The 26,475-nt window shown below is 37.3% G+C and overlaps 1 protein-coding gene across 9 annotated transcripts in view; it reads left to right on the top strand.

Moving 5' to 3' along the window:
• VPS13B (vacuolar protein sorting 13 homolog B) overlaps positions 1-26,475 on the top strand; it is a 791,361-nt gene that overhangs the window by 589,228 nt on the left and 175,658 nt on the right. For all 9 annotated transcript variants that reach the window (XM_082600778.1, XM_082600779.1, XM_082600780.1 and 6 more), the window contains one exon: positions 11,215-11,610. In XM_082600778.1, coding sequence (XP_082456904.1) covers positions 11,215-11,610 — 396 coding nt within the window. The remainder of the gene's footprint in view (positions 1-11,214; positions 11,611-26,475) is intronic.

Genomic DNA, 26,475 nt, shown 5'->3' with positions numbered 1-26,475 from the left:
TAGACAGCATATATACGGGTCTTGTTTTTGTATCCATTCAGCCAGTCTACGTCTTTCGGTTTGAGCATTTAATCCATTTACATTTAAGGTAATTATCGATATGTATGTTCCTATTATCATTTTCTTAATTGTTTTGGGTTTGTTATCACAGGTCTTTTCCTTCTCTTGTGTTTCCTGCCTAGAGAAGTTCCTTTCGAATTTGTTGTAAATTTGGTTTGGTGGTGCTGAATTCTCTTTAGCTTTTGCTTGTCTGTAAAAGTTTTAATTTCTCCGTTGAATCTGAATGAGATCCTTGCTGGGTAAAGTAATCTTGTTTGTAGGTTTTTCCCCTTAATCACTTTAAATATGTCCTGCCACTCCCTTCTGACTTGCAGAGTTTCTGCTGAATGATCAGCTGTTAACCTTATGGGGATTCCTTTGTATGTTATTTGTTGTTTTTCCCTTGCTGCTTTTAATATTTTGTCTTTGTGTTCAATTTTTGATAGTTTGATTAATATGTGTCTTGGTGTGTTTCTCCTTAGATGTATCCTGTGTGGGACTCTCTGTGCTTCCTGGACTTGATTAACTATTTCCTTTCCCATATTAGGGAAGTTTTCAACTACAATCTTCTCAAATATTTTCTCAGTCCCTCTCTTTTTCTCTTCTTCTTCTGGGACCCCTATAATTCAAATTTTGGTGCATTTAGTGTTGTCCCAGAGGTTTCTGAGACTGTCCTCAATTCTTTTCTTTTTTTTTTCTTTATTCTGCTCTATAGTACTTATTTCCACTATTTTATCCTCCAGGTCACTTATTCGTTCTTCTGCCTCAGTTTTTCTGCTATTGATCCCTTCTAGAGAATTTTTAATTTCATTTATTGTGTTGTTCATCACTGTTTGTTTGCTCTTTAGTTCTTGTAGTTCCTTGTTAAATGTTTCTTGTATTTTCTCCATTCTATTTCCAAGATTTTGGATCATCTTTACTCTCATTATTCTGAATTCTTCTTCATGTAGACCACCTACTTCCTCTTCATTTGTTAGGTCTGGTGGGTTTTTACCTTGCTCCTTCATCTGCTGTGTGTTTCTCTGTCTTCTCATTTTGCTTAACTTTCTGTGTTTGGGGTCTACTTTCTACAGGCTGCAGTTCGTAGTTTCTGTTGTTTTTGGTGTCTGTCCCCAGTGGCTAAGTTTGGTTCACTTGGTTGTGTAGGCTTCCTGGTGTTGGGGACTAGTGCCTATGTTCTGGTGGTTGAGGCTGGATCTTGTCTTTCTGGTGGGCAGGTCCACGTCTGGTGGTGTGTTTTGTGGTGTCTGTGGCCTTTTTATGATTTTAGGCAGCCTCTCTGCTAATGGATAGTGTTGTGTTCCTGTCTTGCTAGTTGTTTGTCATAGGGTGTCCAGCATTGGAGCTTGCTGGTCGTTGAGTGGAGCTGGGTCTTGGGATTGAGATGGAGATCTCTGGGAGATTTTCACCATTTGATATTATGTGGAGCTGGGAGGTCTCTTGTGGACCAGTGTCCTGAACTTGGCTCTCCCACCTCAGAGGCACAACCCTGACACCTGGCTGGAGCACCAAGAACCTGTCATCCACACAGCTCAGAATAAAAGGGATGAAAAAAAAGAAAGAGAGAAGAAGGTAAAATAAAATAAAATAAAGTTATTAAAATAAAAAATAATTTTTAAAAAAATAATTTTAAAAAAATAATTTAAAAAAGAACAAAAGAAGAGAGCAACCAAACCAGAAAACAAATCCACCAATGATAACAAGCACTTAAAACTATACTAAAAAAAAAAAAAAAGAAACGGACAGAGAGAACCCTAGGACAAATGGTAAACGCACAGCTATACATCAAATCACACACAGAAGCATACATATACACACACACAAAAAGAGAAATAGGGAAAAATATATATATACCGTTGCTCCCAAAGTCCACCTCCTCAATTTGTGATGATTCGTTGTTTATTCAGGTATTCCACAGATGCAAGGTACATCAATAAACTACTTTGGATGGTGCCAAACTGACCTTTGCTTTTGAGTTTTATTTGTTTAACTGACTCTAGACAGCTGTTAAATTAAAGCCTCCAATTTTCATCTGCCACACTGTTTTGTATTAGTAAGATCAGGAATTGTCCTATGGCTTCCATAACCTTTAGGAATAGCATTCCATCTTTTTCACCTTTTGCAGAAAGGCCATCCTGATCTCACAGTTAAAGGTATTAGCATAAGTGTTCTACTTCCTTGTTGGAGGGGCCATGGAGAGTGTAAAGGAAACCTGAAAAACATACCCAGTACAGAGTTGGTTAACACTTAGGCCTAAAGTGGGCTTCCCCTACACATAAGGACACATTCCAACCCTTTAGTCTTTTGAAAAACACATGTGAGGGTAAAAAATAAATGGAGTGGAAAAAATGGTCCTGTCATGCATATGACAAAGTCATTGAAATACTTTTGTTTCTTTTTTATTTTTTAAATTAATGTGCAGTAAAACTGTCCTTCGTTGGCACACAGTTCTGTGAATTCTAACAGATGAATAGATTCGTGTAACCACTATCACAGTCAAGATACAGAACAGTTCTACCATCTTAAAAAACTCTCATGGTATTCCTTTGTAATCACACCTCCCCCTAAATCCTAATCTATGATAATTACTGCTCTCCATCACTTTAGGGTTTTTGTTTATTTGTTTTACCTTTTTGAGAATGTCATACAAATGTAATCATACAGCAGGCAACCTTTCCAGACTGGCTTCTTTCACTCACATACTGCCCTTGAGATTCAGTAAAGTTGTTGTATCTATCAGTAGTATCAATACATTCCTTTTTATTGCTGAGTAGTATTCCATTTTATAGATGTACCATAGTTTAAGAATTCATCCATTGAAGGACATATAAGTTGTTTCCAATTTTGGTGATTATGAATAGAGCCACTTTAAACATTTGTGTATATTCCATTTTATAGATGTACCATAGTTTAAGAATTCATCCATTGAAGGACATATAAGTTGTTTCCAATTTTGGTGATTATGAATAGAGCCACTTTAAACATTTGTGTATAAGTTGTTGCGTGATTGTAAGTTTCATTCCTCTATGATAAATACCTAGGTGTGGGATTGGTGGGTCGTATAAGTCATAAGAAATTACTGAAATGTTTCCAAATAGCCTGTATCATTTGACATTCCCACAGCAATGTATGAGAGTCCCACTAGTTCCATATCCTCTCTGGCAGTTTGTGTTATCAGTATTTTTTATTTTAGCCATTCTAATAGGTGGTTCATAGTCATTTCTATTTGCACTTTTCTGATTACTAGTGATGTCATATGTCTTTATATGTGCTTATCTGCCATTCATATATCCTTTTGGTAAAGTGTCTATTCAAGTCTTTTGCTTATTTTAAAATTAGCCTGTTTGTTTCTTATTGTTGAATTTGAAAGTTTTTTGTATATTCCGGATACAAGTCTTTTGTCAGACATGTGACTTGCAAATATTCTCTCCCAGTGCATAACTTGTCCTTTCATTCTCTTAATACTACTTTTTACAGAGCAAAAGTTTTTAGTGTGAAGCTTTTTCAAATGAATCATGCTTTTTTTGGTACTGTATATAAGAATTCTGCCTAACTTCAGTACTCATAGATTTTCTACTATGTTTTCATCTTAAGATGTTTTATATTTTACATTTTATATTCAGATCTATGATTCATTTTTAGTTAATTATGGATAAAGTATAATGTTGAGTTCAACTTTTTTCTTTCTTTTTGTGGGGGCAGGGCATGAGGATGTATGACACCATTTGCTGATAAAACTCTCCTCATTGAACTGCCTTTGCAGTTTAAAATAAAATCATTTCAGGGCTTCCCTGGTGGCGCGGTGGTTGGGAGTCTGCCTGCTGATGCAGGGGACGCGGGTTCGTGCCCCGGTCTGGGAGGGTCCCGCATGCCGCGGAGCGGCTGGGCCCTTGAGCCATGGCCGCTGGGCCTGCGCTTCTGGGGCCTGTGCTCCGCAACGGGAGAGGCCGCAGCAGTGAGGGGCCCGCGTACCGCAAAAAAAAAAAAAAAAATCATTTCACAATATTTGGTTGGCCTCTATAATCTGGATTCTCTGTTCTGTTCCACTGATATACATGTATATAACTTCTCCAGAATTATACTGTATTGATCATAGTAACTTCATAGCAAGTCTTAAAATTAGGTAGTGTAAGTCCTCCAGTGTCATTCTTCTATTTCAAAAGTGTTTTAGCTATTCTAGTTCCTTTGCTTTCCTGTATACATTTTAGAATCAGCTTTTCTATATCTACAATAAATACTGCTGGAGTTTTTATTGGAATTGTGTTAAATCTGTAGATCAATTGGGAGAGATTTTATATCTTTACTATTTTGAGTCTTCCAATCCATGAATATATTATGTATACAGTGTATCTCTCCATTTACTTAGGTCTTTAATAGTTTTTCAACATATAGATTCTGTACGAGTTTTATCAGATTTATACCTAAGTATTTATTTTATTTGGAGCTTTTATAAATGTTATTTTTTGTTTAAATTTTACTCCAACTGCATATTGCTGGTTTGTAGAAACTCAACTGATTTTTGTGTAGTGGTCTTGTATTCTAAAATCTTGTCAAGTTCACTTAGTAATTCTAGGAGCTTTTCCGAAGATTTCATGGAGTTTTCTACCTGGACAACCATGTCATCTGTGAATCGACATCATTTTATGTCTTTCTTTCCAATCTTCATGCCTTTTATTTCTTTTTCTTGCCTTACTGAGCTGGTTGTGATCTCTAATATTAAATATAGAGTATTAGTAGTGAGAATGAATATCATTACCTTGTTTCTGATCTTAGGGGAAAAGCATTCAATCCTTCATGATTAAGTATGACATTAATATAGGTTTTTCATCTGTGAACTTTATTAGGTTTAGGAAGTTTCCATCTATTGACAGTTTGCTAAGAGTTCTTATCATAAATGGATATTGGTTTTTCAGAAGCTTTTTCTGCATCAATTGATATGATCATTTTTTTTTTGTTTTGTAAACTGGTAGTACCATTACTTTGATTGATTTTCTAATATTGAACCAACCTTGTAGTCCCAGAATAAACCCCTCTTGGTTGTGGTATATTATTAGTTTCTTATGTTACTTGATTTTTTTTAAATTTATTTGGAGGATTTTTATGTCTCTGTTTTTTAGGGATATTGGTCTGTAGTTTTCTTTTACTGTCTTTGTCTAGTTTTGGTATCAGTAATGATGGCTTCATAAAATGAATTTAGGAGTATTGTCTCCTATTTTCTGTGGTACAAGAAAAAGAAGGAAAAAATGAGGCATTTTTCTTAGTCCCTGTGGGCATTAGGAATTCCCTTCCCATTACTGAAGCCAGAAATAGAGGGTTTCCCCTACTACTCCCTCTATCCACACCTGATGCCCACCTCCAGGTTTTGGGCTGCCCCAGGCTATGGAATATCAGAAGAAAAATGAGAAACTCACTACCTTTTGGTGGTATTTTGAAATCTAGTCATCTTCCCCAGTCTACCTGTTACCATTTACTTTTCAAAATCCTCAAATAACTGCTCTGTGTAGGTTTTTTTTGTTGTTTGCTTTTTTTAAAAAATTAAGCTTCGTGCTTTTTTTAAAATTTATTTAATTTATTTATTATTTTTGGCTACATTGGGTCTTTGTTGCTGCCTGCAGGCTTTCTCTAGTTGTGGCGAGCAGGGGCTGCTCTTTGTTGCAGTGCATGGGCTTCTCACTGCGGTGGCTTCTCTTGTTGTGGAGCATGGGCTCTACAGTGCAGGCTCAGTAGTTGCGGCACATGGGCTTAGTTGCTCTGTGGCATGTGATATCTTCCCGGACCAGGGCTCGAACCCATGTCCCCTGTATTGGCAGATGGATTCTTAACCACTGTGCCACCAGGGAAGCCCTCTGTATAGGTTTTTTAGCTGTAATCTCTCCAGATATTATAGCTGTATAAAGTGGGAGAGACAGGGCTCCATCTTTCCTGGAACCCTGAAGTAATCTTTAAAGAGAGGGAATTGGCAACTAACAAAGAGAAGAGCAAAGTATATTAGATATTTTTGCTCTGGGGGGAAAAGGTGAAAGAAGCTAGGACAAACATTCCTAGGCCTTGAAACTTCATTTATGATAACATTAGAAATAGGAAATATTATGTGGGTAAATATGCATGTGGAGTTGTATTAGTTTTTTATTGATGCATAACAAATTACCACAAATGTAGTGGCTTTTAGCAATACAAATTTATTATCTCAATTCTGCAGGTCAGAAGTCCAGTTGGGTTTAGCTGTATTCTCTGCTCAGAATCTTACAAGGCCAAAATCAAGGTGTCAGTTGGGTTGGGCTCTAATCTAGAGGCTCCAGGGAAGAATCGACTTACAAACTCATTCCATTTGTTTGCATAATCCAGTTCCTGTCGTCATAGGACTCACGTCCCTAATTCCTTGTTAGCAGCTGTCCAGTGCTTCCTTCCCTCAGCTTTAGGGTGCCCATTCCTTCTCACATGACCCCTAACATCCTCAAAGCAGCAATGACATATCATAGACCCCTTCTCACGTTTCAAAGCTTTCCGACTTCCCCTTCTGCCTCTTTCATGTACTTTTTAAAGGGCCTGTATAATAGATCAGGCCCACCAGATAATCTCTGTTACCTGGGATTTTTACACCTATAAAATCCCTTTCAGCATAGCAGTACCTAGATTAGTATTTGATTCAATAACCAGGGGAGAGGAATCTTGGGAGAAGGGGGTCATCTTCAGAATTCTGCCTACCACAGAACCACATTAGAAAGCTTCAGGGTGCTCCAACATGAAGTGACCAAACATGTACTTCATGCTGAGTTTGAGGCCCAATGCTAAGTATTAAAGGTGAAAAATGTACACTCAAGGATCTTCTTTATTGGTGAGAGACATAATCTCATAAAAAGATACTTATGCCGGGCCAGCTTTGTGGAACTACTACTTCTTGGAGAATGTGCTGAGCAGTATTCTGAAGATTATGCATTCTGAAGATTAGGCAAAGAAAAGGTATATTAGACAAAGGAGAAACATGATCAAAGGTCTTGTGGTATGACATAACATGGGCTGGGGAGAGTGGGCTCTATAAACTCTTTGATATTTCTGGAGCTTTAATATTTGAGGTGGGCAACCGCTGCAGATAAGGAAAGGCAAGACCTTTTTTTCCATTCTAAGGAGCTTCATCTTTTATCCCATAGGTAAAGAAGAGCCATTAAAGAGTTTTAAGCAATAGTGAGCCAATCAGGATCACATTAGAAACAAATCATTTGGAAATTATTCTGGAGACTGGATTAACAGGAATAGGTCTAGACAGAGAAACCTTTTAGGAGGCTTTATATTAGCTGAGCAATATCAAAGGCATGGAGGGAAAACCTGGGGAGTAGCTGGAATGCTCGAGAGAAGGAGATTGGATTCAAGCAATATTTTGGAAGTAAAATTGACAGAACTGAATCACTGAGTGGGTTTGGACCAGGAAAAGAGGGAATGAAATGAGTCAAAAAGTCAGATTTTTTATTTGAGCCAGTTGGTAGATTAGAGTCATTAACTGAGACAGGGAATGTAGCATGTGTGAGAGGAGGTAATGGATTGTTCTGGATGAAGTGATTTGATGAGCCTGTGGGAGTTCAGTAGGAAGGAAAATTTCATTCATTTTTCTTCCTTCACTACATCATAAAATGTTTATTTTGTACTTCCTTTGGACCAAACAGTAGTTTTGGCACTCAGAATATTAAGATGTAGAACAGTCCTTATTGTTCAGGAGTTCACAGTTAGCTGGACTATGACAGATACCTAAGCAGTAACTATAAAAATAATATGAATAGGTACCTGATGATGATACAGTACACAGGACATTCTGAAAGCAGTGGATGAGAGACACCTCACTCGGCCTCAGGGGTCAAGAAAGACTTCCTGGAGTCTTTGAGACTCAAGGACTGAGTCTCAAAGGACAAGTTAGATAAGCAGAGGTATAGTTTTTTTTTTATTTTTTTGTTTGTTTGTTTGCTGTGTCACTGGGACTACCATACCTGAGATACAAGGATCCATATTGAAATAGTAGTCAACAACTCTCATATATACCATCCGGTGGATGTTTTGCCAGTTTACAATCAGGGAAAAGGGATCCCTTAGGCTCAGCAGTTAGTATAGGCGGATATTTGGGCAACTTCCTGAGTAGGTCAGTAAACTGTTTCTATGGCTACTTCTGACGCTTAGTTTAAATCTCATGTTATGAATCCAGGCAAAAGCAAATAGCTTCTGGCCCCAATATCTGAGTCTTCTTTCTGCTTTAGCTTTGTTTTGTTTTCCTGTTGTTGCTATCATCTGTTAAGATTGTTTGTTTTTTTCACTGTGGTAAAAGGTGGTGTTATTTTCTGTGAGGCCACAGAATTTCGAAGCCCTCATAAAAGAATTTGCAGGCAGAGCTGGACAGTGTATGAATCATTTGAATCATCCAATTTCCCTAAAATATTTGCCCACCAGCCGCTTTGAGTACCCCAAATTCTACAAGTCAAAAAAAATTCCTTTCAAAAATGGTGCTGGTATAACTGGATTTCTGCATGCAAAAAAAAATTAAGTTGGACCCCTACCACACAAAGCACAAAAGTTAATCCAAGAGCAATCATAGACCTAAATGTAAGAGGTAAAACTATAAAACTTGTAAAAGAATGCATAACTGTAAATCTTTGTGACCTTGGGTTAGCAATGTTTTTGTTTTGCTTTGTTTTATAAATTTATTTTATTTGTTTATTTTTGGGTCTTTGTTGCTGTGCACGGGCTCTCTCTAGTTGCGGCGAGCGGGGACTACTCTTCGTTGCGTTGCACGGGCTTCTTGTGGCGGTGGCTTCTCTTGTTGCGGAGCACGGGCTCTAAGCACACGGGCTTCAGTAGTTGTGGCTCACGGGCTCTAGAGCACAGGCTGAGTAGTTGTGGCACATGGGCTTAGTTGCTTCGTGGCATGTGGGATCTTCCTGGGCCAGGGCTCAAACCCATGTCCCCTGGATTGGCAGGCAGATTCTTAACCACTGTGCCACCAGGGAAGCCCCCTAAGCAATGGTTTTTGGATATGACACCAAAAGCACAAACATAATAATAGATCTGTTGGACTTCACAAAACTTAAAAACTTTCATGCTGCAAATCATACCATCCAAAAAACTGAAAAGACAGTCCACAGAATGGGAGAAAATACTTGCAAATCCTCTGTCTCATACGGACTTGTATCCAGAATATATCAATATAAAAGACTCATGCTATTTAATAAAAAGACAAATAACCCAATTTAAAAATGATCAAAGGGTATGAATAGACATTTCTCCCAAGAACATATACACATAGCCAATAACATTAATGCTCAACATCATTAATCTTTAGGGAAATACACATCAAAATCGCAATGGGTTACCACTTCATGCCCACTAGGATTGCTGTAATCAAATATGACCCAGCAATTCTACTTCTAGGTAGATACCTAAAAGAATTGAAAACATGTTCACAAAAAAATTTGCACATGAATGTTCATACCAGTATCCATAATAGCCAAAAAGTGGAAACAACCCAAATGTGCATAAACTGATAATGGATAAACTAAATGTAGTATATCCATATGATGGAGTATTATTCAGCCATAAAAAGGAATGACATACTGGTGATACATGATTCAACACAAACGAACCTTAAAAACTTTTGCTATGTTAACTGAAAGAAACCAGACACAAAAAGCCTGATTTTATGTGATTCCATTTATATGAAGTGCCCAGAATAGGCAAATCTATAGAGACAGAAATTAGTTTACTGGTTGCCTGAGTGCTGGAAGTGGGGAATGGGTAGGGACCACTAAGTGACAAGGGAATTTTTTTTTCCCCTGGTGGTGGTAATAATGTTCTGGAATTAGATAGTGGTGATGATTACACAATCTTGTGAGTATACTAAGAACCATTGAATTGTGTACTTTAAATAGGTAAATTGTATGATATGAGTTAATATGTCAATAAAGATGTTAAAAAACATAATTCCTTTAAATTAGGGTGTTGTTTTCCTGTTTAACTGAATGTAGGGAGCAGGGAACATTTTAGTATTGCAGAAGGGTGACTCAGATGTCTGACCCTTTCCAGTGGACAACTGGCTAGAAGCAGGACTCTCAGAGTTTGCTTAGCCTGATTAAAGACACACCAGGAAAGGCACACTTAAAAGGGATGGTACCCTGAGCGAGCCTGGGTAGCCAGGAGGAAACTCTAAGGTGCTGACGTCTGAGGAAGATGAGAAGAGGTCCTCCTATTGAAAACAGACAGAATATTAACTTAATCTGCTTTATAACTTTGCTCTTCCTAGCTTCATCTGTGATTATGTCTTGTATTACATCAGGCTCCAGTGAAAAGAATACTTGTTAGGTTCAGTTAAACTCAACCATTTATTGAACACATACATATGAGAAACACACTGTGCCAGGCACTGGGTATAAACATGAATGGCATGCTCTGCCTTGACAACCCTTACAGTCTTATATCTTATTGATAATAAAAACAGAAGTGAGAAGGCAAAAACAGAAATGATAGGGCCTAGTTAGTTTTAATGTCAGGTGACTAAGTGAGTAAGTGGCAAATAAGGACAACATCCAGTGGATGATACATGTAAACTGGATTTTAAGAAATCTCAGTCTTACATTGGATGAGGTATTTGAAACTTTATCAATGCAGAGTCTAAGGAAAGATATAGGGACTCTTCTGGGTTTTAGTGGGTCACAGAGGGGAAACAAATGCATATACTTTATCAGAGAGTGGTAGGGGAGGCTACTTCAGTTAATCAGTTGGACAAGTATTTATTAATACCAGTATTCGTGTCAAACATTGTGCTGGGTACTAAAGGAAGCCCTTTTAACCCCGGAAGAAAGAATGTCAGTTCATTAACAAACTGGAAAGGCTGCTTAATTTTACCTCAGAGTGGGAGGGCAGAGGTAGATGTCCGTGTGTGGCCTTTGCTCTGTCAGGAACAGACAGACAGTCACATGGATTGAGACAGGAATGTAGGCATGTAAGTAGTCCAGGGAAACTGTTCCTTCAAGTAACTGCATGGAAAGGTTAGGTGGTAAGTAAAAGAATTATAACATCTGACATCCTAATGAGTCCACAGTACAGGCGTTGGGAAACTGAAATAGGAGCTTGACAGGGAAGTAAAGGCTTATTTTCAATAGGAGAGCTTCAGTAATTTTCTTATCCTTTTCAATTCTATAGCAGACATCAACTTGGATATATCAAAGCCTTTGAAAGCAAACCTGAGTTTTACCAAGCTGGATCAGATAAACCATTTTTTAAAGAAGATAAAAAGTGCACACAGCAAAGAGACCTCAGCCCTGTCAGACACCATGCTGAATAAGGATGAGCTTCCAGCCTCCAAATGTTACCGTGGAAAGTTGTCTAAGCTTAGAGTTCATGGTGATGGAGCACAAAAGATTCCATTTCAAGAAAATGTGTGGAGAACGGTTTCCTGCTTTCAAAAAATTTCTGTTCATACTACTCAGATTGTGGTCTCCATGGAAACTGTCCCCCATCCTAATAAACCGTGCCTGTTAGCATCTTTATCAACCCTCAATGGAAGCCTTAATATCAAAGCAGCGCAAAAAGTGCCTGGTAAGTCACAGAAAAGGGGAGAGGGAGATGACAATGACTTGTTAACATCTAAAACTGCATAATGTTGAAGATTTATATTAAGTAGAGTTTAAAAGTTTCAAGAGCCATTGGAGATTGTGAACATTTCTGGTTTGTTGCCTTATTTTAAAGAAAATGTTATAACAAATCATTTAAGCCTAAGTATGTTAATGCCGTAAACTAAACCGTTCCTATCTACCTCTTCAGGCATGTTCCTACAGATGTCTTTGTAACTGTTCATTCCTAAATTTCTTTTTACCTAAAATAGCTGTAGTGGAAGAACAGCCATTAGAATAGTAGCTTTTAAAGTATGGTCTCAGAAGCAGCAGCATCAGCATCATCTGGGAACTTATTAGAAATGCAAATTCTCAGACCCTACCCCTGACCTCCTGAATCAGAAAGTCTGGGCATGGGGCCCAGAAAAGTGTGTTCCGACAAACCCTACAGGTGATTCCAATGCGCTACATTAAGTTACTGGTAACAATTTATTTAAAAAAGAAAAATTGCTCTGGTGGCAGGAATGCTACACAAAATGTGATAGAAGCCAAGGTTCAACTTTGAAAAGACAATGCCATTGAGGACTATCAGGCAGCAACACCTGCAAGGAAAGGCCATGCTTCAGTGCCTGGCTGAGCAAGGGAGCCGTGGACTTGGCAACTGAATGTCCTTGATGGGTGGAGAGGTGAGAAACTAACAGGCAGTGACATCTACATTTTCCTCAACTGTTATGTGCTTTTTCACACTGAATCAAAAGGGTAGGCAGAAGGAATGTGAGGGGAAGAGAAAAGACAAGGTACAGGTGGGGAATAACCATTTTCAATCACAGAAACTGCTACTGTTAAAGTTCAGGGCATGATGCCAGAAATTTTACTTTGAAAGTAAAAGTAGCAAAAGGAAAACATTTTTTTCTGCTTTAATTTGCAGGAAAGAAGTGGGGCTAGAGGGATAGTGCCGGGGAAAGTAAATCCTGAAACTGTATGCAACTTAGTTGCTTACCAAAAAGTAATTAAGTGGCAGCTGGAGACTAGCTGTATAGCCAGTTTGGGCACAGTAGTTGAAGAGATAAAGAAGGAGTTTTGTGGTTGAGAAGTATGAATTTTAGCCCAAAAAAATAAATGATTGATTTCTTTCTCATCAGAAATATTTGTGACCAAGCCAGCTAAAAGCACTGTATTTTTTTTATTGTCTTAAAAGTTGGAAATGAAAAATGTAAGGTCCATGGGACATGAAAGACTATGAAGCACTGGAGGCTACAATGTCTGATTTATCCACAAATAAATTACAACCCAGACAACACTGGGGCCATTCCCACGCCTTTTCAGTTTTACCTTAATCATAGCAAGGAAAGGTTAGGACTCAAACAGAATGAAAGCATTTAACATGTACTGTACTCAGTTCTAGGTCCTTTTCTTTATTCGTCCTCGTTTCTTGTTTCATTCACTTGCTACTCATATTTTATCCAATTTTAATAGTGTCTATTCTCAGTAAATATCTCTAAAATATAATTAAAATCCTCTCACTGAGCTTTACCAGGTAGTAGATTCATTCTGGTTTTGTAACTTGTTTTTTCCCTTTATGCGAGTATCCCTACTCCTTTTACAGTTATACTCTTAAATCTAGTTAAATGCAGAAGTAGAAACTATAGCTTTGACTAAGACATACTTGGTATAACTCTATGTTATGTAGTATCCTGCAAATGTTCTAAAGTAGTTATTTGCATCAACTAATAAGATCAAATTGAAGTTAGCCATTTAATTAATAGAAACAGTTTTATTATGAGAGTATAACGAACACCAAATCTGTTTATTCTACATCTCTGCTTGATGTGATGGCATGCTCAAATGTTTAAAAGATAACAAAGTCAGCAAAATAATAATAAATTGTAATTAAGTGAAGTAACATGGTAAGTTCTAGTTATTGCTGTAGAGTGCTTTCTAGGAAATTATAATTAAGAGATTACCTACATATTTTTCAGAAATTGATTTTTAACAAAGGAAGTCTTTTTAAAAGTAAAATAAAATTTAAGCTTTGAACATTAATTTCATTGTATATTTGCATATCTTAAAAATTCATGCTTTGCAACTTGGATGAAATATATGCAAATGTTTACTTAAGATATATTTTTGGCAAGTGGTAAAAAATATTTCCCAGCAAAAAATAAAATAACCCTCCTACCAGTAGTCATATTTCTTTTTGTATTTTTCAAGTGACATCGCTCTGTATTCAACCAAAAATTTTTCTAGTGTATCTTTGAGTTCAGTGGAGTTAATGTCAGATTTTTATAGTTTGACTCTAATACAGTTATACTGAACTGTGTCTTTGATTTTACAGTTTATGTAACTATTGTGACCATCTGCAGCAGCTGCACTTTTCAAATTATTTGCTGAACCAAATTGAGCACAGTGACAAAAGTAGTCATCTCAGATGTACTATTAAACAGAGAAAGAAAAAGGAGCATTGCCTTGGTACGGCATAGCCATCTGCTGTACAGATGTTATTGTATAGAATGACTTAAGATAAAATAATTGTAGAAAATTTTCATTAAAACCTCAACAATTTGCACTTGTTTATGCGAATCTGCATAGCTCCCCAATGAGACAACACACTTGGGGTTTCTTTGGTTCTCACTCACTTTCTCTTTGATCCTTTTTGATGTGCTGACTTTAATAAACACAGTCAAAAACATTGTGCAAAAAACATCATGGAAAAAACTACAAAGGAACAATTATAGCAGCAGAAACTACTCTAATCCCTAACTTACGCAAGCTATTTTTAGTGAAATATTTTTTTTAACACTCTTTATATGACAATGTTATATAAACAGGGTAAAGCTGTCCTTTCCAGATGAGTTTTAATTTAGGAGCTGAAATAGATTTGTAATGCTAGAGGAATCTTATGTTCTAAGTAATATTTAGAGAAACACAATTGGGAATGTGTCGTAGGCATGTTTCTTCACTTGTGAAAAGTACAAAAAATATTTGAGTTTGCCTAATGATTATATTTTTTATCATCTAAACCGACATAAGCTTATGGGAAGTGTATGTGGAAAGGGAATAATAAAAGAATGAAAGAGGAAAGTTAATATTCTCCCCAAGACATTGTCAATACATTTAAATCTGAAATGCTTTTATATTCATTTACTGGTTTTTACAACAAAATATGTACAGATTATTCACTGAAATGTTTTCATCATTTGAAACAAAAGGAAATGGTTAAATATTTTCCACTTAAAAAAAATCCTTGAGTTCTTCTTAGCCTCCTGTACTATTCTGTGGCCCTAAACTATCCGAGTTTCAAGGAACGTGGGTTTTTTTTTTAATTCCACTCTGCAAATGCTAGTGTAACAGTGACTTATAATAACCTAACTCTTATTTCTGCTAGAATACTTATGTTCTCCCATGTGTCTGTGGTAAAATGGCCCTAAATTTTAAAACTTTACATACAAGATGTAATGCTTGTATTTTTTTAAATTGGTGTGTAATTGCAAAAATCTCTATGATTGTGTATAATATTGCCAAATTTTCTATGATTATGTTATTGATAACGAAATTAATCTTGTTTCAAAATCAGATCTTATTTTCTGAAACTTTTTAAGGCAGATATTTCTTTTGCTAGCCATTAAATCTGTCCCATTCTGTAGTATGTTCTTTTGTAAAAGTAGCCCTCCCCACCCCCACCCCCTGCACACACACACACACACACACACACACACACAGTCTTTTTTGCTGTTTGAAGTATAGTGTATTGGAGAAACCTTAAGTATGTAGCTATAAATTCTGAACCAGCAGTGTAGCACTTTGCACAGGCAGGGTGGGGAGTGAGCTGCAGACTTTAGCTCTCCTTGTCAGGGTAAATTATGGCTCTATTAGGGCGGCACTTCTTAGATTTCGTCAAACAAGGGTACACAATTCAGGCTGTGAAATAGCTGTGCTTTAGGCTGCCTTGCTCTTTCTTGGGGGCACGTCGATTAGCAAACTCCATGTAGATAAGGGAAAGGGAAATAGGATATGAACAAGTTAGGTGGCACAAAGGGTTGGGGGAAGAGCCTAAGTGAGGCCATCTTGGCTGGCATTTTAGTCAGAATTAGGGAAAAGTTGCAAGAATCTCCTTTCCATAGGGACTTAGGGGACTTCTCATCCATACAGAAAGCAATGAGTTGAATTCCTAGTCAAAGAGCTGTGGTTTAAATAACTTTCACTACCCCAGCCTCTGTCATCCAGATGTACTTATCTTTGTGTATAAACAAAAGTAGGAAGAAAGAAAGCATAACCACATTATTTTTCATGTATACAAATGCCTCTTTTCATGTTCACTGAATTCAGGACCAGTAAAAATGTAAAGAACCTAGAGTTCCTTTTCATGTACTGAAAAGTGAAAGCAGGTTATTAATTGATACAAAGTGGAGCTCCAGCTTTTCATTCCAGAGTCAACTGGATCTCCTGAGGAAAATCTCCTTAAGGCGTTGTCATAGCCATTGGATGCTGCAGAAATGCAAGTAAGCCTGAGGGGAAATAAAACATTAAATTATATATGACTACCTAAAATAATATATTGCAATAACAAGCCATTTACAACACCCCAAAGACTTTTGTTACTTTTAGAAAGAAATAGCATCTTTTTCCAATGCCTGAACAATAAGAAATGAATTCTTTGACTGTTAAAGCCAGAGGACAAACTTAACTTTTAAACAGCCACTGAGGATTGAAGTGGAAGTACAGTTTTTAGACAGCTATACAAATCACTAACAAACCTTAATGAATACTGGGTGTGGGCATCAGTGTCCTGTCATTTTTGACACTGTGTCTCAAGTAGCTCAAACCCAACACTCAAAGAAAGGTGGAGACCTCATTGGGTCTGTTAACATCTGGGGTTTTATTTGTCATTTTGGCCATACCCCGCAAGCGCAAAAGAAAGAGTAAAAGGGGATTATCTTGACAATGAAGTGAGTTACTGAATCTTGTGATAATGAAAAGCAGAAGAATTCTAATGCCTTTCTATAGTCCCTGAGGTAGAGGTGCGTTTATAGTTTTGCAGAAGTAAAATGTAGGCAGGCAGAACAGATGGCCCAGAGTCCGTGTAACCTGACACCCCTCATCCCAGAACTGAGGACCCCTATTAATCCTGGTCAGATTCCCTCCTATTACTTTATAACAAGGTTCAAAGTTGCTACTGATGAACTGGCCTGTCCTTTTTTTACTCTTAAATTACCTGTGGATTACTGATTTTTTTTCAAAATTGATATTTTTCTGTGCATAATGGTGGACTATTGAGACATTCATAAAAGGTAAAATAGGAAGTTCTAAAAATTGAATGGGAAATAAGTGGAAAAAGTAAAATTCTCATAACTTTTTTTCAAAGTAATGTTCCATATTTATTCTCTAGTACAGCGGGAAATAAAAACCGTAAATGTATAAGACATTCTCTTGGAAAGTAATTTTCTTGTCCTCTCTCTTAGAAATCGTATGCAATGGAGAAGAAATCCCAACATACAAGTTTTATTCTCCCGGCTGTAATTGTTATCAATAATATATGTTTAGATAGAATTTTGGTCAGTAATAAGCAATGTTAATTCTACTATCTTAGAAATTCTCTTTTTTCACCCCCTAAAAAAGAGAGGTAAAAAATTAAGAATGTTTGATATTTTTAAAAAACTCACTAGTAGATATATGCTGTTCAGGCATATTTATATGGTCACTTATTTTTTCTTGTTTTGTTTAACCAAATTATATTAATTCAGTCTTTACATGTTTCATTTGGAATATTTAAATTTTTCTGTGCTAAAGGGTCTATGTGGGTTTTTTTTAATGTCTGTTACGTGATTTTTGTTCTTCATGTACATTTTTTCTGCGCTATGAGGTTACTATAGCTGTTTGGATTTTAATGAGAAGCCTTTAAATACATAGGATAGTAACTTCAGAAATTTAGAAGGTAACCACTGGGTGAAATTTCTGATGTGCTAATTTCCAGACTGCCTGAAAAGTAAAAATCATCCAATAAGCAGCCACCTTCGGATGTCAGAGCGCTCTCATGTGCTGTGGCCCAGTGAACATGATGTACCTGCCCAGACTTTCGTAGAGGGAGATGAGCTCATCTCAGAGAGATAACCATCTCTGACTTTTTCTTCTGATTAATCACCGACCTGAACTCCATTTGAACCTTGTTAGACCAAAAACAAGTAGAATTCCTGGCCCAAACTATAAAATATAATTAAGCCCTTTTGAAATGATGTGTAAAAGAACATTGCTGTACCCCCCACTTATAACCACTACCACCACCGCAACCAATAAAGTTAAATCAAGCACTGCCTGTAATGGATTAAAATAATAAATGTTCCTGGATTTCAGTGTTTGAAGTACTTGAAGAAAACAGGCTCCCAGCAGCCTGGGTAGCTGAATGCAGGAGAGACATTTATTAATGACGAGTTCAAGGATTTGGCCTGTTTAAGATCATTACTTTGTGTTTACCATGGGTTACACATCTCTTATATTTTTACACAGCCCACATGTGTCCACATGCAATAATGAAAGCTTTTTTTTTCAACAAAAGAATTGTTAATTGTGTAAATGTGGTTCTCTTGGGGAATGTCAAGTCTTCCTAAGACTCTGCTTCCTTCTAATGAGAAATCCAGTACAGTTATTACACTCTCCCAAGCATACCCACCTTCAAATCTTGTCTCCAGCTAGATTAGTCTTTCCCCCTATTGTTTTTAGTTACCAATTCCAAACTTAATCTAGACTGCTAGAAAACTGTTGGCCTCTGGTTATGTATTTTTAAAATTAATTTATTAATTAATTTATTTATTTTGGCTGTGTTGGGTCTTCGTTGCCGCTTGCGGGCTTTCTCTAGTTGGGGCGAGCAGGGGCTATTCTTCATCGCAGGGCACGGGCTTCTCATTGCGGTGGCTTCTCGTTGTGGAGTGCGGGCTATAGGCGTGCGGGCTTCAGTAGTTGCGGGCTCACTAGTTGTTGCTTGCAGGCTGTAGAGCGCAGGCTCAGTAGTGGTGGCACACAGGCTTAGTTGCTCCGCAGCATGTGGGATCTTCCCCAGGCCAGGGCTCGAACCTGTGTCCCCTACATTGGCAGGCGGATTCTTAACCACTGCGCCACCAGGGAAGTCCAGGTTATGTATTTTAGAATTGCGTTCCATTGTACTAGACTTTGTGTGCTTATGTACTATAGAAAAAAAAAATCAGTGCTTTTTAATTCTTCTCCTAGCTTTAACAAAGATACGGGAAAGAATCATTTTTCTAGATTTAGATACATTTGAGGTGAAAAAAAGGGACAACTGGTAAAAATTTCCCATATATGCATATTAAAACAGTATTCCTTGGACAGGAGAAAAAAGGCATTTGAGACAACAAAAATGCTATCAATTAACATGAAAATATCTCACTGTGAAAAATGCTATTAGAGAAGAAAGTTTCCAGTCCTAGCAATTAAATACTAGAGATCATTTTTTTTCTTTTTTAAGTTAATTAATTAATTAATTAATTTTTGGCTGCGTTGGGTCTTCTTTGCTGCGCTCGGGCTTTCTCCAGTTGCGATGAGTGGGGGCTACTCTTTGTTGCACTGCGCAGGCTTCTCTTTGTGCTGCCTTCTCTTGTTGTGGAGCATGGGCTCTAGGCACATGGGCTTCAGTAGTTGTGGCACGCGGGCTCAGTAGTTGTGGCTTGCGAGGTCTAGAGTGCAGGCGCAGTAGTTGTGGCACATGGGCTTAGTTGCTCCGCGGTATGTGGGATCTTAACGAGCCAGGGCTTGAATCTGTGTTCCCTGCATTGGCAGGCGGATTCCTAACCACTGCGCCACCAAGGAAGTCCCTAGAGATCTTTTTCTTAATAGTGTCTCCTTTGCATACTAATGATGGCACTTTATAAGTTAGCATTAGGTGAAATAGATAAGAATTACTGTAGCTCCTAGAACTGGGACTGTGGAAAAAGAGAGGGTTAGAAGTAAATATCCCCCACTCCACTGAATTTGTGACAGTGTTTAGTTTTGCTACGGTCACAGCAAATTGCCCTCTCATCCACATAAGCCAGAAGGCTATTTGCTGGGAAAGTTTCTGGCAAAGCAACCCTGTCAGTGATAAGTGACTGAAGACACATCTTAGATGTTCTTTTGCTCTCTGGCTGGGGCTCTGGCCCTGTAGGCTATGTTGGCATAATATACTGAGGCCAAGCAAGACAGCCTGGGACAGGAAAAAGCATTTATTTACAACCCTGTTACCAATTGGAAAAACGAAATTACTAAGAGCTAACTAATAGCAGTAGTTTTTATAAAGCAACATGGTGCTGGAAGGAGGCAGACAATCCCAGCCCTGCTACTTGCTGGCAGTTGATTGTGATAAAAGTTACAACACAGCTCATTTCCAAAATAAAGGCAAAAATTCTTAATTCATGGGGCTGTTGAGTGGATTAAGTGAAATAACATACACAGAGTACCCTACACATTCCTTGGCACACAATTATTTAATTCCTCAATAAATATTAGTGTTTTTGTATCTTCCTCTCCCTCCCTCCCTCTCCCAACTCAGTCATACCACATGAATGCTGAGATCATAGAGCATTAAATTTTAGAGCTGAAAATTATCTCGGAGATCATCCTCTTTATCAAGAACACTTTTTGTCCTTTTCTCTCCATCATCCAAACACGCTGCATTTAGGATAAGATAGCTAGCATGACTATATCAACCAGATACTACTATAACCAAAAAACTTAGTACACTTTGGCCCTGTTTCCAACAAATTCATGATTTCTTTCAGGATCTTTGAAATACTTAAAATATCTCATGGACCACCATTACTATGTGGGACTCCCTAAGTGTCAGAGAACCCTAGGTTGAAGCCTACTGAGCTAGGCCTAACTCCCTCACTTAGGGTTGCCAAGATTAAGTGATTTGTCCAGGGATACTCTGGGTTGCAGTGGGGACTATACACGTCTCCTGGCTTCTGGACTTTCTATTAAACCAGTCTTTAAAAACCTGGATCATGTAGATTAATACCAGTTTCTAAGCCATTGCAGTAAATCACTTAGGAAGTCATTTTGCTTTCAACATTGTTTGAGTTGATACCAATTCTTCCATTCATGTGACTTACTTTAAAAAAAAATTGATTCACCAGCAGTTTCCTCATTAAATTAACCAACTACTATATTCTTTCCTCTATGAGAAGGTTGCTATACACTTTCCAATATGCACGGTCAGATTTGTTAGTAGGCTTTTTTTTTTTTAACATAGCCACATGATCCAATCAAGTTTTATTTTCCTAACAAACTGACACAACTGTGAAAACAGTAAGCATGGTGGCAGTAAGCATTGGAGGGAGGGGAAGAAAGAGGCAAAGTGTATCCACCATCACCCTTTGGTATTTTCAGTTCAGTTTTTCTAGGATCTGAGACTTTTAAAACATTTCTCAAAAAAGTACCTTTCCCAGACAAGGGCCAAGTATAAATAGCCAACTCAATAGACATTTTTGTCTTCCATGAGTAGTTCTCCCTTTCTTCATATGAAAGAAAAATAAAATCCTATTCCTGCTACTTGTCATTTTCTTATGTCCAAAAGAAAAGGTTTGGATTAGACTAGAAGTCCCAGCTTTTACTCACTGATAAGGACTAGATGAGAGTCGCTGAGGACTGGAAATCCCACCCATGAGAAATCTCAAGTACCTTAGAGAAGGGATACATGTTAGCAGGTCGACCACCCACTTGGACTCTCGTCTTGAGGACTAGACTTTTTAGTAACTTTGTTGGGGAGCACCAGCATCCCTTTCAGCTTAAACATCTGTGTCCATGTAGTTCTCTGACAGTTTTGTTGTATTTTGTTTTATTTATTAATCTTATCCTATGTTACAACTTACTATAATAACAGATGCAGATATAGGCTTATTACAAAATAGAATGTAATTAAATAGGATCTGAAACACTTACATAATCTGATCAAGAGGGGGAAAACAAGCTATTTTCATGGTTAAACTACCCAAGTGCAGGGACTTCCTTGGCTGTCCAGTGGTTAAGACTCCGTGCTTCCACTGCAGGACACATGGGTTCGATTCCTGGTCGGGGAACTAAGATCCTGCATGCCACATGGTACAGGCAAAAAAGTAAAATAAAATAGAAAATACCCAAGTGCCATTTTTATGTGCTTCAACACAATTAGTTGAAGGAACTAGAAATGAAAAGATTCCTAATCATCTCTTTAGTGGACCAGACTCACAGAATTTTTTTTCTAGTCATCTAGTCATTTATGGTCATCTTTTTATGGATCATGCTTACAAAAATTTTTCTTCCTCACTTTTTGAGTCATCCTCATGCTTCACTGTTATGCAAATCGACTTCTGGATGTATCTAACACATGCTTGCTGATTTCCTAGTAGCCTTAGATTATTTCCAGCTGGATAAAAATACCTGGATATGCTTTGCTAGCACATGTCATCATTGAGTACCCTTTCTAAAGACATACAGAAGCTTGCTGTAGATTGCACTTTGCACAGTCAGCATGTAGAGAGTAGGCACCCTAGTAAAGGTCTAGTAGAGATCGACAATGTAGGGCTGGCAGCATTTTGTAAACATTCTCCAAAGCAAGTGGTTTCCATTTATTAGTCTTCTGAAGGAGTATTTTAAAGGTCAGGAAACTGTTTGTTCCTTGAACTAAATTTTTACACTCAATGAAAAGTATGTCAGTATGCAAACAAACCAAGATTATTTCTATTTATCACAAAAGTTGTTTCTGAAATTACTTCTCAATGTTGATACACCTCATTTAGTTTAATTAAGTACCTGCCATTAGTTTGCTAGAGCTGAAATTAAATATATAAACACAGATTTTTGAAAGAAGCCAATGGAAGAATCAGGCAGAAAAGCATTCTATTGAATGGAAGGAGGTAGAGAGAAGACGTAAAATACTCAGTCAAAAATGACCTTATCCCACAGTCACGAAAAGCAAGGTAGGATACTGGGTTGGATACTGGAACAAAAAAAGGACATGAAGGGATAAACTGGTGAAATTCAAACATGTTAATTTTCTGGCTTTTGAGACTCATTCTATAGTTGATGTAAGTTGTTAACATTAAGGGAAGCTACATGAAAGACATTAACTTTGCTGAAAGCCTGAAATTATTTCAAAATTAAATTTTAAAAAATGACCTGATCAGTGATTGCATAAATAGCTTTAATAATATTCATGCTTTTAAAGTTTGTGACCATTCTAAATCTTACACTTTTGTAGCATATTTCTTTAATTTTTTTCTTTCTTTTCTTCTCTCGTCATTTTCAGAAATTTAAGGGAAAAATTAAAAGTACAGAAAATGTAAAGGATAATACATCAAATGCCTATATACTCATGAGCTAGAACACATATAAACATCTTTTCATATTTGCTTATATGTAAACACACACACACACACACACACAGGGGTAGAGGAGTGGTAAAACTTCACAAAATTATTCAGCCTTTTCCAATGTTTCAATGCTAGAAGTTAGTTTTTTATAATTTTTACTTATAGTCATTTTGTCCCACCTTGCATTATTAGTCCATTAGGAAGAAGAATAACACAGGCCTTTAACTTGCTTTCTGTTGCAATTTATTCCAGATTTTGAATGTATAAGTATCCATCTTACATGAACTCTGAGTATTCTCTGTGGCCCTGGGTTTATATGTGTGGTGATATATATAAAATAAGATTCATTTTATCCCAAGGAAGATACTTAGTATGTTTCCTGATTGAAAAAAACAAAAAGGAAGGGATGATGTCCCATAGGCCAGCTTCTCACAGAGTAAAAGAATGGGGAAAGGAGAATTAATAACTCTGTCACGAGTCCCAGGGATTATTTTCACAGATTGTGGTAAAAGTGTGAACTTTGCTTTACCATTCACAAATGACCCTTTGTGAAATTTATCACCACTCTTTATTATTAAGTGATCACCATAATCTCTTATTACTGGTCATTTACACCAAGATTAAAACCACTTGAACTAACATGTTTCTCTATTATTTTGTTGTACCTTTTAAAAAATATACCAGGAAATGTTCAAAAGGAAATGGATACTCCGTTAAACTTAAAAACTGGTACTTGTGGGTGAACCTTTATGTGGTGCCGCAAGTAACTGGATCCCTTTGTTGAGTTGCAAAGCCACAGCAGGCTGGTATGTGTAGCAAGTGTAGTGCGTAGGTAGGCACATGAGGATGAGTTAAACTACTTATGTGTCTCAAAAGCAAACCACGCCTAATTTCCTAATTTCCATGTAGGTGTATGACATGAAAGAAAAGAAAGGAGACAGAAGAGACCAGGCAGGGCACGTTTATATCTATAGGTCATGTGTTTCCGTAAAGCCTTTAGGCAGTGCCTGTTCCTGTATCCTCACTGCCAACATTAGCATCTTAAATTCTCAATACCCCCTTTGTGTCATACGAGCCCATGATCAATGCTGGTAGACCTGAGAAATAGGCAAGTACAAACTATAAAGGATTAGAAAAAAGTAAGAATAGAGTAAGGGGTAGGCTATTGGGGAAGTGAAGGGGTAAAGAAAAGAACAGCGACTCAACACATAGGTATTCAATTAAGTATTTGATTAGAGTGAAAGAATTGACAGCACATAAAGTGAATAAAAAGCAAAAACTAAAAGTGTTTGTATGACTAGGGGAGTATTTGTGTTTTTCAACAGTTCACTTGCTGAACAGAGTCAAAATTATAAATGTTGTTGGTTGTCTTTTTTTCCCTCTAATGCTTACTGAGATTTCAGAACTTGAGGCTAAAAAAGAAAAAAATCTTGTAATGTGAAAGAAAATTGTAAATTATTCACTTTATCTTTGTATATACCCAATATATGGTAGATAACCAGTAAACGTTGGTTGAATGAGTAATGCATGCATGCATAAATATCAAGTTGGAGGTGATCCAGTATGTCCAAATTCCTTATAGAGAGAAGCATGGGAGTAGCACTTATTTAAGAAATTAGGCATGGTTATGGATACCATCATAAGAAATTATCCTTAAAGCCATTATAGTAAAGAAGCTCACGGAAATAGCTGATACATGGTGGCAGCCAGCAGCTCTAACACCTTCATTTTCTTACCTTCAAAACTGGAAAGCAAGAGGAAAAGGTTACTCTCCCCAAAGTATTATTGTACCTCATTGGTTTTCATTAAGCCTCATGTTCATCCTTGAACCAGATCAAACTCCAGAGAGTATCAAACCCGAAAATCTAGAAATTTCGGCAGGTTCCTAGGCCTACTAGTCTACTTTCTAGAAAACCAGTCATTAAATTCTGCTATTGCTGGAGTATAGCTGTAGCTGGGTCAGTGCCTGCCTTAACTGTAAGGTCTCTTGTATTTCAGGCACATTGTGTCTCCTCCTGCCCTCCTCAGTGCTCACCTGAGTCTGACCCACCTTCTTTCTTCTTGTTTCAGGCTCCCAAATGTTTGCCGACCATTGGCTTCCTATTTCTAGGCCACTTTCCCAAGGTCTCAGTCCCTACCTTTACCTTTACTCTCCTGAGAATTCTAGGTATCTCGTTCTCTCTACCCGAGCAAGAAAGAATAGAATTTGTATGACAGTAGGAAAAATGTTCATGTGTTTAACAGTGTACGCAGTAACACAAAAGCTGTCAACATTTTGATTGTTTTTATGTAGAAATGCAAGTCTAGAATTTTTTTCTTATATCCCTCCTCACCCTAGCTAAAAATATCAATACTTCTAGTTGTGTAACTTTGGGGAGTTAAGAAGAACCTTCCACCAACCCTACTCACGTTCTTCTTTGAGAAGGGATAGGCACTTTCTGAGGAATATAAAGTAATGAATCATGATGCAAATTTTGTCATTCCAGTTCTAATTTTAAGGCAAAACCTCAGAAACTTAGACAGTATAATATCAGTATTTTGAGGCCATTGCTGCACAGTAGAAATATCCAGTAAGGTTCAAATTCTGTATGTATTAAGTTACTTCTACAAAGAAGATTTTATCGTATGCTTACAAATATCTTCGTATAAATGAAAAGTGCTATAGAGGAGAAAGGTAATCTCGTTCTTCTGTATGCTCCAGAAAAAATGCTGTCAAGCCCATTCCTAATGAGACTTCTAGGGATAAATATCAGCCCTTGCTTTTGATAGTCTTTTCTTTGATAGATAATCACCTTTGCTTTAATAAAGTTGTCCTTTGTTTCTGTCTTAGTTCTTTTGCTTTAATTTTGACCACTCTCTCCAGAGTGATGTTTTAGGGATGATCAGATATCAACACATCAGAAGGAGTACTCTGCAGGTTTCTCACTGTTGTAGAAGAGATTACAAATAAGAAAAGGGAATAGGTTAGAAACCAAATCCTGTGGTTTTGGATTAGAACCAGAGGTATCAGTATGAATTCATGATTTTTAATATATTTACTGATAGATACAGTAATATAGATGTGTGTGTATACATGGGCAGTAGACACACATATACTTCTTAGCCCTCTCTGCTGAGAGGCCCTAGAAACAGTGATACCCTAGCAGCAATGAACATACCTACCACCCAGATTTTGGTTTCTAGATGCCATTCTTCAGCAAAAGAAACCAAAGCTCTGGAGAAATGACTGATGCCAGAGATGGGATGGGAAAAATAGAACTGAGCCTGAAACATCTTGTGGCCAGAAAGTAAAAAAGTTCTCAAAAAATGATGGGGGTATATCACAGTGACACAGGAACCAGCTTGAAGGGGTTCCCAATGGCCAAAGCTGGTTCAATTTAAGTAACAAAGTAAAATAAAGATAGTATTAGATTAGGACCCATAAAATAAATATCTATGAGTCCATACTGGTATAAATAAATAATTGAACTAATAAATAGAGTAGAAGGGACAGCTCTTTTTACTATAGAATACTAGTT

This window comes from Mesoplodon mirus (assembly GCF_964341445.2).
Source record: "Mesoplodon mirus genome assembly, chromosome: 16".
Classification (NCBI taxonomy): domain Eukaryota; kingdom Metazoa; phylum Chordata; class Mammalia; order Artiodactyla; family Ziphiidae; genus Mesoplodon; species Mesoplodon mirus.
The sequence above is the reverse complement of the archived record's forward strand: the minus strand, read 5'-3'. Positions and strand labels throughout refer to the sequence as shown.